The sequence below is a fragment of the Lagopus muta genome, chromosome 28 (genome assembly GCF_023343835.1).
Source record: "Lagopus muta isolate bLagMut1 chromosome 28, bLagMut1 primary, whole genome shotgun sequence".
Taxonomy (NCBI): domain Eukaryota; kingdom Metazoa; phylum Chordata; class Aves; order Galliformes; family Phasianidae; genus Lagopus; species Lagopus muta.
In genome coordinates, this window is record NC_064460.1 from 2,357,335 (window position 1) to 2,372,219 (window position 14,885).

Here is a 14,885-nt window from a genome sequence, read left to right on the forward strand (position 1 = left end):
ACGGCTGTGACCGTCAGTCCCTTCCCCGCGGTACTCAGCGGGTGCTGACCCGAGATCCCCGTTCTCCGTTCCCCCCGCAGACAGCCGCACAACCACACTCGGGCGTTTCCACGTGGTTTTATTGCGCTCCGGGCCCTTCCGAGAGCGCAGCTCGGCGCCGCGGCGGCACCGAGCCCTCCGCCCTCAGCTCTCGGGGCCGGCCGAGGCCTGCCGGGCGCGGCGGTTCTGCAGCAAGCGGTAGGCCCGGACGCCGCACAGGTACCCGCCGTACGCCGTCAGCAGCATCATGGAACCGGAGAAGGCCTTGTAGCCGAAATCAGCCAGCTGCTTGCCGGACACCATGGCCGCTCCTGCAACACAGCGCGGCGCTTACACCCGGCAGCGCTCCGTCCGCCCGCCCCGTCCCGCTCCTTACCACCGCCCGTCGGCTCCGCTTCCGCCGCCGCGCCTGCCTCAGGGCCGCGCTTCCGCCCGACGCCCCGCCTCCCCGCGTCACGTGAGAGAGTGACGTCAAGCCGCACCGCCTGCTGGGAGATGCAGTACGCCGAGGCGGGAGGCGGCATCACAGCGCCCCCTCGCGGGGCCGCTCCTTCACCTCCACGGAGCCGCAGGCGCTCAGCTCCCCGCGCTGCATCCCGGCCGCCGCTCCCCGGGGCCTGTGCTGCCCTGCTTTGCGGCTCCCCGCGGCTCTCCTGACCTTCCTCAGCAGCCTGAGGTGCCTCTGCTCACTAAAAGCGGAAAGCAGCCCTGTGGGAGGCTGAGGACCAGCGGCCTGGAGGAGATGGCTTTCAGATTAGGAAGTCCCCACTGAGGGGGGCACCGGGCCTCTTCCCATCCCTGAGGGCTCCCAACCTGAGGAGTTTCTCCAGAAGGACGATGGGAGTTGTCCCTGTGCCCCGTCCCAAGCCCTGCTCTCTCTTCAGGCTGCAGAGCCCTGAGCCATGCAGGAGCTGCAGCACGCAGATGTGCTGAGACTGCAGAACATAACTCCAAATGGCAAAGGGAAGACTTTTTATAGCTTGTGAACTCCAACACTGGTGTGAGGCGTGGGCTGCTGGAAAGCAGGGGACATGGAGCACCCCCAGGTGAGAGCTGGGGCCTTCAAGGCCTCCAGGAATGGCACAGTGGTAGAGAAATGCCTGCTCAGAGTGATGCACCTCCACAGCAGATGGGTTAACAGCTGAATTCCAGTCCAGAACAAAGCTCTGCATCCTGCTGCAGGTGCTGGCAACAGCAAACTGAGGTGAGAAGCTGCAGTGTTTCAATGGAGGAGAGCTCAGCCACACTGCACGAGCCTCAAGTGGGATTCCTGAAGCCCATCAAGACAAAGGGGAGCAGATGTCGTGCCAGCCCTGCAAGGAGACACTGGGCTTCCTTTATCCTCCCTCCAACCTTGCTAAAAAAGTTCCTCATCAGAGAAAGCCAGAGCTGGCTACTTTGTGTGCTTTTCAGCTCGGTTGAATTTAAAGGTCGTAGGGTGCCACCAAGAATGCATGTCTAATAAAAGGCACAGAAACAACTGCAGTGCCAGCAGATTAAATTCCCCTAGCAAGAGGGTGAGCGGAGAGCTAGCGGGCCTGGAAAGGTCACTCAGTGTGAGATGCATTTCAAAGAAAGACAGTGACGAGGCAGGGAAGAGAAGCTGGGGAGAAATGAATAAAACAGCACAGAATGTCCCAAAGAACTGAAACAGCAGAGAAGGGGAGGGCTGGGGTAGCACAGCGGAATCCTGACCTGGTTCCTGCAGGCCCCAGGTGGGATTGGGATTCTGTACCCTGCTCAGCAGTGCAATCTCAACACTCTGCAGCCCTCAGCTAAGACTTAGTGCTGGAACTGCTGCTGAAAAAAATCAAGTGGGATGCTGTGCTGTGTTCTCACCCAGCACTGTCCTGCCGTGTGTTATTACTCACTTCTGGAACAGCACACAAAGCTGCATCCCCAGGAACGAACTGACACTGCTCTCATCTGCACCGTTAGCAAGAGCAGCAGGCACCAACCCAAAGACAACGATGCACCAGAACCACAGAGTGAACGGCCTCCCCTTCCCTCTCCAAATTTATTATAATTTTATACATTCATGAAGTTCATTGCCAGTCAGAGAACCTGCAGCACTCGGACCTGGCCTGAGGGCATTCAGCAAGACCTGCAGCAGCTCTAGCCTGCCCCGAATGGGAACAGCCAGCCACTGGACACGGTGCCCTGAGCGACAGCAGCAGCAAGCCAGAGTCAGTGTCTGAGGGGCATCTAGCAGCCAGCTGGACAAGGGGCAAGTTTCAAAAGCACAGCAGAAGGCATGAGACCTCTGTCCCCTGCTGTGCTGTGGGAGGGCTCTCTGTACCTGTTGTGGATCACGTCCTTTGCTGCCCCTTGTCCTGCCCGTGGGCAGTCTCACAAGAGCAGGGAAAATGTGGAACCTGCTTTCTCAGCTCTTGTAAATGCACACAGAGAAGCAGAGGCCAGCCTAAGGCAGATAGTGGAACAAACCAGAGAGAAGGCAAAAAGCTGCTGTGGATCATTCCTCTAAGAGCAACAGCCCAACTGCTTTATCAGGTACACTGCCAAGGGCTACGCAGCCTGCCAGCTGCTCAGAAAGACTTCGGGGCAGTTGGTCCCTGCATTGCCAAAGCCAGCCAGAGAACAAGTTGATACGAGGGAGGAGAGCTGGCCAGGGACAGCCAGCAGGCACAGAATTAGCACAGGCAGATCAGTGACAAAAGGAGTCAGAGGCCAGGGTCAGCTGTGAGAACAAAAAGTGAAATCATTGAACTCCAAGGGCTCTCTCTGGAGCTGCCCTCACACAGGCAAAATGCCGGCTGTGCTGTGCAGCAAAAGCAGCTGGTGGTGACTGAGGAAGCTGCACATGGCAGGGGGCAAAGAGCTATTTTATATGCTGGTTCTTAGAAGAGTGATGATCAGCTCCTTTGAAAGTCCTCGGGAGCTTCAGTCTCTTGTGGATCCTGGAAGGAACTGACGCAGCCCCTCTGTGAGACAGTTAAGACAAAAGCAACAGCAGCAAGCAGGGAAGAGCTAGTGTCATGCCAAGAGGCCCCACGGGGCTAATAGCAAAGCTTGACCTGCCAGGCAGTGCCTCCTGCATAGCCTGGATCGATCACGACGACCTAACAGTCTCTCTGAGAACTGAATCCACCAAAGCAAAAGAAAGGGAAAGGAGGAAGACGCTCAGCCCCACTCAGGGCAGGATCTAGGCAGCAGCAGAAGCTAAACGAGCCCTTCAGAGAAAAAAGGAGATCAGCAGGTACCTCCGTGCAGATGCCAGGCTCAGACAGGGGAACCTCTGCCTTTGCAGTGATCTGCAAAGGCTCCCAGAAGTCTGGACTCCTCACAAAGCTGTAGCAGCAGCAAGGTGGTGTAGGTGGGAGCTCAACCCTCCTCTCAACAGGATTCGTGGTTGTGCAGGCAGAGCCCATTTACATGTGCTCAGGGTGGTTCTGGAGACACTTGATGACGTCAGAAACAGGTTTGCCCTCATAGCAGATCTGATAGACAGCTGTGAAGAGGGGGAACCTACGGGCAGACCAATGCAATCTCTCAGAGAAAAGTCACAGCACCTGGTGCATTGGGCAGCAGCAGCTCATTGGGTGCAGGCAGTGCAGTGCTCACCAGAGCAGTGCAGACAGTGAGGGAGATGGGGGGAGTTCCACCCCCAACCCAGCCTCAAAAAAGCAAACAAGGGAGATGAGATCACTCACTTATCCACCACGTTCTTCGTTTTAAGGATGTGATGCAGCTCAGCAGACGTCTGGGGACCTTGCAGCTTCTGCCCATTCAACATCTCCTTCTCCAGCTGCTCAATAGACTGCAACAACCCAAAAGAGAGGGAGTTGGACACTGCCATGTCGTCCAGTACCCCATGTTCACTCTCTGGAGCTGGGTTATAGCACTGGGCAAGTGAAGGCCGATACCCTGGTGCTATCTGGCCCTGCGTTGTTGCAGGTTTCAGGCTCCCCTCGCTGCTGCTCCCTGCTCTGCTCACCTTCCCAGTCTTGGCAAAAGCCTCGGCCACTTTTCGGTTGCGACCACCGTAGCAGGTGGTGATGAGATCAGCGATCCCACAGCTCTCCAAGAAGGTGGAAGGGGTGACGGGGCCCTTGCAGAAGATCTTGGCGAAGCTAATCATCTCCATCAGCCCCAGACGGATAACGGCAGCCTTTGTATTGTCTCCAAAGCCAAGACCATCGCAGAAACCAGCCCCTACAGCCACAACGTTCTGGAAAACAACAGCACAGAGCGATGTGTTCCCAGCAAAGCCCAGGGCACTGCTGTATCCACAGGTGCCAGTGGTGATGCCATCAACAGACTGCTGACTGCCCCTGCCTGTCTGGTCACCACCACCCTCTAAGCAGCTGAGCAGGACATGCACAGAGCTCCCTCTGAAGCCAGGCCTTCTGCACAGCTGTCTCTGCAAGCTGGAGTGTGATATCCAGAGGAGATCACTCTGTGCTCCCTGCAGAGCTCAAGCCCTGCAAACCACAGTGAGCAGCTCACCCACCTTCAGAGCACCACAGATCTCTACAGTGTCAGCTTCCTGCACCACTGTGACCCGAAAGTTCGGTGTCTGCATCAGCTCCTTCAGGATCTGCCCATACTGTACATTCTTACAGCCTAACGAGAGAGAAGGGACAAGATAATGGAGCAGACCCTAAAGGAGAATTGCATTCCAACCCACCCATGTAGTCTTGCTGCATTCAGCACAGCGAGAGGAATCCGTTGCCCAAATGATGGACATGGCTAAACATTTGCAGGCCCACAGAGTGCCAAGCACACATTGCCTGGCAGATAACCAAGATTCAAACTTGGAATTCCCAGAAGACAGGGATGATCCCTACCACAGAATTGGCACGTCTGCTTTTAAAGGCATCTTCAGAGATTGCAAACTTTAGGTTTGGAGACTGCTGTTCTCCCTGCAGTGCCCTGCACCAGAGCGTCCCTGCATGTTCACAGTGACAGCATGCTCTGCTTACTCCTCTCCAGCCTCCTGCATGGCTTGTTTGCTTTGTTTTAAATACAAGCACTTTGAATCTTGTAACTTCTAACCGAGAGAACAGTTCTGTTGGTTTTGGCTGCTGTGTGTGATTCACAAACAGTGTGGAGGATGTCAGGAACTGCCACCAGGTGAACTTTGAAGCAGCCCTGGCTAGCAGCAACACAAGCCCAGGTGAGTGTCCTTTGAAGTCCAACAAAATGAAAGTAAGTGAACTATTTCCTCAAGGGTCTCCCCTGTGGCCACCCCATTCATTTGAGCCAGGCTGACTGCCAGATGTTCAAAGTCAGCGCTGTCAGGAGCATCCAGATGTTGGCTCCTTACCGATGGTTGTTTCGCAGAACTTCTCATCTGCCACTTCACTGGCAATGTTGGCCCCCATGAGGACACTCATCTCAATTCCCAGTTTCTCGTGGATGATGTCTGAGATCAACCTCAGCCCATCTGGTCCTTCATCCACCCCCTGGGAGACAACCAGGGACAGAGATGAGCTCGTGGCCTGGGAGTCCTGGCCCCATTCACCCCAATGCTGCCATCCCAGCAGCCCCCCATGCTCAGCTGCACCCCACTCCTCACCCATGGGCCCTCACCCATTCCTACCCCATAATACCTCCAAATCCCTGCAAGGCAGTGCCCTATTCCCCACGTACACCGCTCTAAACCCAAAACCTGTTAATTGCAGGGGAGTAGATGACCATTAAAGGTCCCTCCCAACTCAAAAAATCCTATAATGTTAAGATTCTAAGACTCCAATTTCTCCTCGAAAAGCTCATCACCCTCCTGGCCATGCCTCTGCTCACACCTTGATGAGTGACATCCCAATAGCACCTTTCTTCACGTGGGCCTTGATCTGGTCACAGACTTTGCCGATGAACTGATGGGGCACCACGAACAGGAGGATGTCAGCCTCAGAGCAAGCTTTCACCAGGTCGGGCTCTGCCACCTGCACAACACAGCTGCCATCAGGAACTTGTCCCCAAGGCTTTGTAGAGGGGGGCCTGCCCTAACCCACAGCAAGGGGAGCAGGGGGTTTTGGGGACAAACTGCCCCACACTCCCCTTCTAGAGGGACTGGAGAACCGCAGAGCGAAAGGCTCAGCCTGGCTCCCTGCGCACCAGCTTAGAGGCAGCAACACTGGGCCCTGAGAGCAGCAAGTGAGATGGCAGAGCAGGGGCAAAGGTGGGCAGGGAGAACAACCAGGACAGCAGCTCATCCCAAAGTGTGCCACGAGATCACCGGGAATGCAGGAGCCCCGCCGCACCCCTTCCTTCACGCTGCTGGCACATGGGGCTGTGACAGCACAGCAGCTTTTATTACCTGTCATCAAGGTGATAAAACACGACCCTCGTGCACAAAAGGCCACCAGCAGGCACTCACCACGTTGTGGGGCAGTTTGTGCCCCGGCAGGTACTTGACGTTCTCGTGCTCGGTGTTTATGATCTCGGTGAGCCGCCGGCCGCCCACCTCCTCCTCCAGCACCCACATGTTCACCGTGTTCTCGAAGGTGCCCAGCCGTGCCGCATTGCTGCCCACGATCTTGGCGATGGCCGAGCCCCTGTGTGGTAGGGGAGGGGGTGGGGGGGAAGGAAAGGAGCCGTGGGCGGGGGGCACCGGGGCTGCCGGCACCGGGGGGATCCCAAGGCACCGGGAATGACGCAGTGCCCCGGGAGGGCAGCTGGGATTTGGGGACCAGGCGGGCGCTCACCAATTGCCAGAACCCACGATGCAAACCTTCTTGCCACCCATGGCTCAGAGACGCAGGGCGCTGCGCAGTACGGAGCCCAAGGGCGCTATTTGAAGGCTGTGCCCGGTGGGGCCGCCCGGCCCGCCCCCCGCCCGCCCCGATCCGCCCCGCCGAACCGGGCACCGGCCCGGCCGCGGTGCTCGCTGCCCCGGAGCAGAGGAGGAGCAGCTCAGGTCGCTCGCAGCCGCCGGTACGGCTGTCCTGCCTCTCTCTCCCTCTCCATTTTCTGCAGAAAAGCCGTTTCTTTCCTCCCGATAAATGCCTTTCCCCCCTGCCTCCACCTCCCCCCCCAGTAGGAAATTTGAACCGTCTGACTGCAGACCCAGAACGCAACCCAGCCTTAACCTCAGCAGCAAGCAGCAGCCCTGACTGCTTGACCTTAGGAGCTGCCCTTGCTTCTGTGCTCAGGATCTCATGAGAGTCCTCAAGCTTTGTGCAAAGCGTTACCTAAGGGCAAAGCCCCTTCTGCACAGCTCTTAACACATCCAGGTAACCTTTTTCTCCAAATTTTGCGGTGTGGGCACTAGGCTGGCTAGCATTCAGCTGCAGCTTGGCCACTGGATTTCCCTTTTTGCTCAAAATCCTTTGCTCTTTTACCACAAAAGCACCCTGGCAAGGCTCAGTGGACTCCATCAGCCAGAGATCCTTTCAAGAAAGGCACCGTGCAAAAAGCTGAAGTGGGAAGAACATTTTCTCTGCAGTTCCTTAAACCAGCTGGCTTTGTTTAAAAAGTGAAATTAATCCTCTTCCTTCCCAGGCAAATACACGAGTTGTCATCCACCAAGGCAGCTGCTGAGAGAAAGCGTACTGTCAGCACTGAAGGAGGACAGCTTCTTTCACAGGCTTTTATTAAAATTGGGTGACATCTACAAGGATACAGTACAAAAAAAAAAAAAAAAAAGATTTGGTCCATGGGAAAAAAAAAACCCAACCAACGTAATAGTTAAGAAAAGCAGTTATTCTGCAACAGCTATGTTTGCCTACGCAGTGTTCAGCATCCTTCATGTGCAACTACCCTGAGGAGTCACTGGGCTGCTTTATCAGCACCAAGACCTTCACCCCAGTACCACAGAGGAGCAGTTTCAAAAGGGGGCAAAGGAGAAGGGGAGGGTCTATTACTCACAGACATGTGGGAACACAGACATGGGTAGGGCTCCCAAAATCACAGCAACCTTCCCAACCACACCACAGCAGGGTGCAGGGATGTGGAGGGCTGTCAGTAACATTTCGCAGCTGTTCCAAGAGAACGCGACCAACTTTGCTTTACAGTCCATTTGCATTACAGTTCCAAGCAGAAATACTGAGATCTAGGCTGAGAGAGGTCCTTCTCTTATACCTGACCCCTGGTTCACTAGTAAATAATTCCACGAAGAGGCATAAGAGCTGCTACTCCCCATGGTAAAAAAGAAAAGTCTACTTGTACATTCCTGATCCATAACTTGACTCAAAAACACAGGAGTTTCAGCATGGAAACATCTGCTAACTCAATACATGCTTGGGGCTACATCCACTCCCAAGGGATGGATCTGTACTCCCAGACCCACAGGAAGGAGCCTCTGGTCCCCACAGCAAATGACATGTGATAACAGTCCCAAAGGAATGAGCATACAGTACTCTGCCCCTGCACAATTGCACTGGGCAGCTGCTGCATTCCCTCCCTCTACAGGGAAAGCAAGCAGCCAGCTGGCTTGCTGGAACCATAAGCCGAGGCTTTTTCTCAGCTCTCCAGCACTTCCACATCTGTGCAGTGAGACGATGCTTCATCTCCCCTGTGATTCCCAGCTCAAGGCAGTCTTTCATGAACGTGAAGGGAGCAGGACAAGGAAAAAGGGACAAGGGAAGAAACAATTCTCTATGCAGTCCAGTAACTTCCTCAAGGAGGAGAGTGACCTGTGAGGCAGCCCAGTGCAGCAGCCCCCTCCCAGCGAGGGAGGGGAGGGCTGGAGGTATGTCAGCATCCTGCCCACTCCATCTCCCGGTACCTTGCTACTAACTGAGGCAGAGACCAGACTAGTCACAGAACTCTGCCCTTTGAGCAGATCCTGACTTCCCAGTCAGGTCTCATGTGTGCCACAACTAGATGCTAGTTGAAGAGGAACGGGAAGAGGAAGAGTTTCTGAACTTGAGAGGAGCTCAAAGTCAGCATTCAAACTGGCTACTGGGGACACTACAGGCAGCACGGAGTCTAGGGGAGGCTCTTGGAAGCCTTGGGACTGACAAGGCAACCGTCAGGAAGAAAACCAGGTAGAAGTGTGTACTTGTTGGAGCCTGTCTGCTTGCCACACCCCAGAAGACCCCAGGTGTCGTAGAGCTGCCCCAGCAGAGACAATGCCAGGATGGATGACGGTGCAGGCCTTGGCACCACAGCGTGGTTACGTGAGCCTTAACTGCGTGCTCTGCAGCACCCTGTCTCCACAAGCAGCTCTGATGCCTTCTGGATGGGGAGGAGATGAGGGCCTATGTGTTGCGGATTCCCAGGGCCTGCTCCAGCTCCTGCCGTCTTTGCTGAACCTGGAAGAGAAGAGGTGCAGCATTAACACAGACAGCAGCGCAGTGTTCAAGTACCACAGGGCCCATCTGGATGGGGCTGAAAGCAAACTGGGGATCATAATGCACTAGCAGTGTCTGAAAGTGAGGCTTAACACTGCCCCTTTTCACCAGGGCATGAGCCCCAAGAAGTGGCAGTTACACCAAGCCACTGGGTCTGGAAGGGACCCCTGCCTGGGGACACTCACCTTGGAGTAAAAGTATCTGCACACAGCTTCCTGAGCCCATGGCTGGAAGTAGAACTCAGCTCTACGCTCCTCTTCAGGATTCCCAACAACATCAGTCATCGTCTGAAAGCACAAAGGACAAAGCAGTTCAGGGAGTACGAAAGCTCTGTGCTGAACAAAACTACACCCCCTTTGCCTCAAAGACACTTCAGTTCAGTCAGGTCAAGTCCTTATGTTTGATTTCAGTTCAAGTCTTGCTTTCTGAGCAGGAAATTGCCTTTCTCTCTCTGTGGGAGCTAGTTATAATGAGGGAAGCATGTGACTGGATCCACCTTCCACACAAGAAAAGCTTTTACCTTCAAGTCCCGGCACTGGGACTGGAGCCAGTCATTGATGAAGCCCTGAGGATCTCGGGCAAAGCTCAGCATGAACTCACGCTGGGTCTTCAGCTGGTTAATTGTCTCTATTGTTTCATGGATCTGAAGGAGATAAGCACAGCATTAGGACTGCTGAATAGGGAAAAGTGTCAGAGAAACATAAAGAGATCCAAGATGAGAAGGTGAATTCTTATATTCTGGTTAGTTTGTCAGATAGGATTCACAGCTCCCAGCTTCCTGCTGTAAGGGTTTTTCCACTGACCATTTGCTTTAAAACTCTGCTTCAGGTAAAGCCACCTATCTGAACACTGTTGCCCTACTCCAGCTTCCAAATGCCCAACAGAGCAAAGCTGAACTGTCACATTCAGAGCTCATCTTGCTCCACAGATACACTCCTATCTGGTAATCTGGTAATGAGGATGGCAGATCTGAAGGAGCTCTTCTTACCTTGTTATCCAGAGCAGCAATTTCCTGTTGACTGGCAGTTGACAGCAGGAATGAATTCATCTGAGTCTTCAAGGTGTCATCCACCTCCACATCGATGTCATAGCAGGCTGTTTTCTTCTGGTCATTAGGATCAACACTGGGGGCATCCACAAGAAAGGAACCAGAAAGAGTGAGTAGTTCAAGAAGCCATCACATCAAATTGTGACTGTTCTGATGCAGCACAAGGACTGCCAGAAGGGATAAGTCAAGCCAGTGTCAGCTTCAGCTCTAACAGCAAACAGCAAGGCTTTATTGATGTCTTTGCTGCATATGGACTAAGTGATTGTTCCAAGCAAATTTCTACCCACACACGTGTAATGAAAGGCAGTATGAGTTCCTTGTGAAAGAGGGACACAGTGTCAGAAGTGCCCATTCCTGTGTAAAGAAATAATGGCAGGCAATGCAGAGAAACTACTACTGAAAAGTCAGAGCACATCCCATCATCTTCCTGTGCCAGACTCATCCATCCTTTCCTCTCCCCTTTCTAGAAATACGAAGCCTCACCTGATCACATGATTAATGATGATCGGTTCTGGAGGCATAAGCAGTGCATGAAGCCTTTGTGGAATTTCAGAGAACTTCATCCGCTGGGATTCAAATATCTGTGACAGAAACACAGGGCTAAGGCAAGGAATGCAAACTGTGCCAGAGACCGCTGCCTGCCAACCAGGGAAAGCTGAAGCAGTTCTCATTCCCACCACAAATCCCATTACCTGCTGGAGGTATTTGTCACAAATGACGTACTCCCGCTCGTGAGGGTCCTGCAGCTTGTGGGTCTTGATATATTGCCACAAAGCCTGGATGATCACTGGGCGAGTCTGAGTGTGGATCCCCAGGAGACGAGCCAAGCGGGGATCCAGTTTGAACTGGGGAGGCTGAAAGAAAAAGCAAGGAGAGGTGAGATGGGACTTATGGCCACAGAGACAGCAAAGCAAATGCTACGTATGCCCAGCGCTGCTATCCAACATCTCACCTGGTAATCGAGCATCAGAAGGACAGTGCAGCGCACGTTGACGTCTCCTGGCCTCTTCACCTGGAAGCCATCTGTCTCCTGAGTTGTAGCAGTTCTGTGCCACTGGAATATGTGCAACAGGAGGGGGATTTAGCTGCACCCACACGCTTGACTCCTTTTGCTCCTACTGCTTGCCACCCAACCTCACCCACGACAGAAGATTCATCTTATTCCCATTTATAGTTTGAAACAAGAGTTAATGCATTTATTCAGAGCCCAGGCAAGTCAGTGGAAAAGCTAAGATAAGAATTCAAGAGAATTCAGCCCTGGCTCCCAGCCACTTGTTAAAGCCTTAAATACCCCACTTCACAAGTTACTAATCACATACAAATTCAGTCTGCTGGAACAGCAACCCATCTGTAGAGATAATACAGCAAAAAGAAGCAAGCTCACCTCTACCAGGTGATTGTCAGGGCCATAGAGGTCTTTATCAAGTTCAATAACCAGAGATTTAAAGAAGGATGAGAACTTTCTTTTCTGTTTGGTGGCATCATATTTGGACAAAGCAGACTGCAAGCAACACAGGAAGGAAGAGAGTCAGGAGAGCACGTTCCAGGACTCAAGCACAGGCAAGGCGTACGACAGTGTTCCTTTAAGTTGTGAACACTTACATTCATCAATACATGCTCGAAAATCAAGTTCCAAGTCAAAAATGGTGAAAGACTGGAGATAAAGACGAGCTTGGAGGAATTAACTTACTCAGCAATTACATAAAATGCGAGTGCCCTGCTTCTAAGAGCCAGGGTACACAAGTGCCACTGATAGGCTCTCACCATTAATTCTTATAGCTATAAGAACTTTGTATAACTCATGTTCTGCCATGGGGATACCCATCGGTCTCCGAGTTGGGCTCTCGGTCTCGTCACCATCAGACTCCTTGGAAAACAGAGATGAAGGAGGATATCAAGCCCTTAGCTACACTCCCAAACACTAGGAAACTGGTTCAATTGCCAATTCCAGATCCATAAAATCAACTCTGTGGTTGGGTGTCTCACTCACATCTTCTAGCAGCCGTCCTTCCACTCGAAGCTCCCAGGAAGCCACTGTTCCTTCACCATCCTCAGCATCCGACTTGGCTGGATTGAAGGTATTGGAGATAAAAATACGTAGCTTTCGCTTTTGCTGCAGGAAAAAGCATCAGCTCAGTATTCATTCTGAAGGAAAGGGATGAGAATCTTGCTTATGTTTTGTTAAAACAAAGCTTAATTTTCTTCTTTTCCTCATATATCCACTCTCTCAGGACAAACAGCACAGAGAGAGGCTGTCTTGGTTCTACCCCCCACTTAAGTCTCGAGCATTACGGTTCTTTATATGCTTACAGGGATATGACACAACCTTCAGAGCCCTCCTACTGTCCTGATTACAGTAAGAATCTCTAAACATCCCCTGCCTACCTTAATGGGCCGTTTCAAAGCCTCCTGGATATCCAAGCGTTTCCTCATGATCGTCTGGTCCAATTTCCTTTCGAAGGCCAGCAGGTCCATATAAGCTTGAGACTCAGGCACAAGTTCACGAATCTACAGCAGAGCACAAGCCAATCAAAAATGCTAATCTCCATCAATTCCCCCACATCTCATAACAGAGGCTGTCAAATGCACGTGCCACTCACCCTCTGAGGTAGAATTTTGTCTGCCATCTTCTTCTTTTTAGCACTGTAAAGTAAGGAACGCATTAAAATGACAACCACTGTGCTAATTAAGAGTGGACCCTCACAAAAGGAGATGAGGTTTGTCTGGTTTAGGACCATGGCACCAGCAATGCTCTCAGCCCTACAGCAGCTGATCACCTCAATACATCCCCAAGGAAAGCACTGAAAGCAGGGCTGCATCACTGAAAAGGAAGCACTGACAGAGCAACCAAAGGGGCTTATGGCTCAATTTGCTTTAAACAGACTTTTCTAGGAGACTCAGCATTACCAATATTACCAAGGCATCACACTGTACTGCCAGAAACCGAATGTAAACTTGCTCTTGTCCAGCAGCTGCACATTACTCTTTTATCTGCTGGAATCTCCCTTCTCCCAGAGAAGAAGCTGCACAAGAACATCAAAGTCTCTTTCAGCCACCCAACAAAAAGCAGCAATGAGAGCCCCAGGCCTGGCCCTGCACACAGAAAAGCTTTGTGCTGCTATAAGCAGCCAGCAGATGACACCAAGTCAGCGCCTGCCCCTTCAGAGAGGACTTGCAGCTCGCTCTGATGTCAGTGCCTGCCCACACCCTGAAACACAGATCTTGTCCCATAGGCTTTGTGGGGAGAGAAGCAACGTGTCTGCGCCCACCTGGGGATGCCGTGAGCACCCTCACTGCCCTAGGGATGCACAGAGAATGCTCTGAAGACCCCATGGACCTAGAATGCCCTGAGATTCCTCTTTGCCCTTGGGATTGTCCTGAGGAACCCTGCTACCATAGGAACGCCCAAGAATGCACCCAAGACTCCTCTGCTGTCCCAGGGATGTCCTCAGGGATGGGCTCTGAGGATGCCCAAGGATGTTCTGAGATCTCCACCACCCTAGAGGAGCACGGGGAAGACCTGAGAGCTCCCATTGCTCCAGGGACCCTTCCTATTTCAGGAATGCCCAAGGATATCCTACACCCCTCACTGCCCTGGGGACACCTGGCAGCATCAAGTGGGCACCCATTGCCCCAAGAACCCCCGCTGCCAAAGGGGCACCCGAGGATGCCCCACGAGCCTGGCTGCCCCAGGCATGTCCGGAGCTCCCATCCCCCCGCCGCTGCCCCAGCGACGCCCGGAGCTCTCCGCTGCCCCCGGTCCTTACTTGTGGTTGCGGTTGGGCACCGCCTGGGGCTGCACCTGCTGCAGCTGCTGCGGCGCGGGCCTCTTGCGGGCCTGGTCCAGGCCGGCCTGCGCCATGCCGGGCCGCACCGCTGGGCTCCCGCCGTACCCGGGCGGCCCCATGGAGGGGCCCTGCGGCGCCAGGCGGCTGCCCGGTAACATCCCGGGGCGCTGCGGGGGGAAAAAGAAAACCGCTCCAGTGCCCACCGGGGGGGGCCGGCCCCGTCCTCGTCCCCGCCGCCCCCGCTCCCTCCCGCCCCGCCCCGCCCCGCAGCGGCCCGCACGCCCCCACCGGCCCCTCCCCTGCCTCACCGGGTAGGCGGCCCCCGGCAGCGGCGAGCGGTACAGGCCCTGTCCCGGGGCCGGGCCCATGCGCACCGGCCCGCCCGGCGTGCCCGGGCCCAGCGCTCCGGCCCCGGCGGCGGCCCCGCCGCCGCCACCGCTGGGAGTCACCGACTGGAAGCCCGCCCGCGCCGCCATCTTCTCCAGCACAAAGGGGAGCGGACCGGAACCGGAGCTCTGACATAGAGTGCGCGCGGACACCGCCCTAGAGCGGCACCTCCTGCAGAGAGCGCCCCCTGCCGGCGGGAGGAGATGGTGGTGATGGGGAGCGGGGGTTGGGGGGTGGGGGAAGTTGGGCTTGCAGAGGGGGAAGGGACGGGGTCCTGGGGGGTGCGGGGGATCCTGGGGGGGAGTATGGGAGCGTGAAGGGTCCTGGGGGCTGCAGGGATCCTACGGGGCTTCAAGGATCACTACT

At 54.3% G+C, this 14,885-nt stretch overlaps 3 protein-coding genes across 3 annotated transcripts; all 3 read right to left on the reverse strand.

The window, feature by feature from the left end:
* Positions 1–101: 101 nt before the first annotated feature.
* On the reverse strand, positions 102–1,900 carry LOC125685535 (uncharacterized). Its single transcript, XM_048928630.1, has 2 exons — positions 416–1,900; positions 102–350 (listed from the first exon to the last, which is right to left on the reverse strand). Exons 1-2 carry the CDS (start codon positions 561–563, stop codon positions 184–186), a joined length of 315 nt encoding a protein of 104 aa, XP_048784587.1. The 5' UTR covers positions 564–1,900; the 3' UTR covers positions 102–183.
* Positions 1,901–2,028: 128 nt separating this feature from the next.
* Positions 2,029–6,840, reverse strand: GPD1 (glycerol-3-phosphate dehydrogenase 1). The gene is made up of 8 exons (XM_048928623.1): positions 6,708–6,840; positions 6,380–6,557; positions 5,805–5,945; positions 5,327–5,465; positions 4,511–4,623; positions 3,995–4,228; positions 3,711–3,817; positions 2,029–3,525 (listed from the first exon to the last, which is right to left on the reverse strand). The coding sequence occupies exons 1-8, from the start codon at positions 6,746–6,748 to the stop codon at positions 3,429–3,431; spliced, it is 1,050 nt and encodes a 349-aa protein (XP_048784580.1). The 5' UTR covers positions 6,749–6,840; the 3' UTR covers positions 2,029–3,428.
* A 243-nt stretch (positions 6,841–7,083) lies between these two features.
* Positions 7,084–14,623, reverse strand: SMARCD1 (SWI/SNF related, matrix associated, actin dependent regulator of chromatin, subfamily d, member 1). Its single transcript, XM_048928621.1, has 13 exons — positions 14,441–14,623; positions 14,112–14,299; positions 12,945–12,987; positions 12,730–12,852; positions 12,335–12,457; positions 11,729–11,845; positions 11,297–11,398; positions 11,037–11,198; positions 10,828–10,925; positions 10,285–10,420; positions 9,817–9,939; positions 9,482–9,583; positions 7,084–9,257 (listed from the first exon to the last, which is right to left on the reverse strand). Exons 1-13 carry the CDS (start codon positions 14,606–14,608, stop codon positions 9,204–9,206), a joined length of 1,539 nt encoding a protein of 512 aa, XP_048784578.1. The 5' UTR covers positions 14,609–14,623; the 3' UTR covers positions 7,084–9,203.
* Between the last annotated feature and the right edge of the window lie 262 nt (positions 14,624–14,885).

Coding starts and splice junctions, on each gene's coding strand:
- LOC125685535 (XM_048928630.1), bottom strand. CDS start 563: ATGCCGCCTCCCGCCTCGGCGTACTGCATCTCCCAGCAGGCGGTGCGG. Junction 351..415: donor AGCGGAGCCGACGGGCGGTG/GTAAGGAGCGGG, acceptor GCTGTGTTGCAG/GAGCGGCCATGGTGTCCGGC.
- GPD1 (XM_048928623.1), bottom strand. CDS start 6,748: ATGGGTGGCAAGAAGGTTTGCATCGTGGGTTCTGGCAATTG. Junction 3,818..3,994: donor CTTTTGCCAAGACTGGGAAG/GTGAGCAGAGCA, acceptor GGGTTGTTGCAG/TCTATTGAGCAGCTGGAGAA. Junction 3,526..3,710: donor ACGAAGAACGTGGTGGATAA/GTGAGTGATCTC, acceptor GTCTGCCCGTAG/GTTCCCCCTCTTCACAGCTG.
- SMARCD1 (XM_048928621.1), bottom strand. CDS start 14,608: ATGGCGGCGCGGGCGGGCTTCCAGTCGGTGACTCCCAGCGGTGGCGGC. Junction 12,853..12,944: donor ACAAAATTCTACCTCAGAGG/GTGAGTGGCACG, acceptor GCTCTGCTGTAG/ATTCGTGAACTTGTGCCTGA. Junction 10,421..10,827: donor ATCATTAATCATGTGATCAG/GTGAGGCTTCGT, acceptor GGATGCCCCCAG/TGTTGATCCTAATGACCAGA.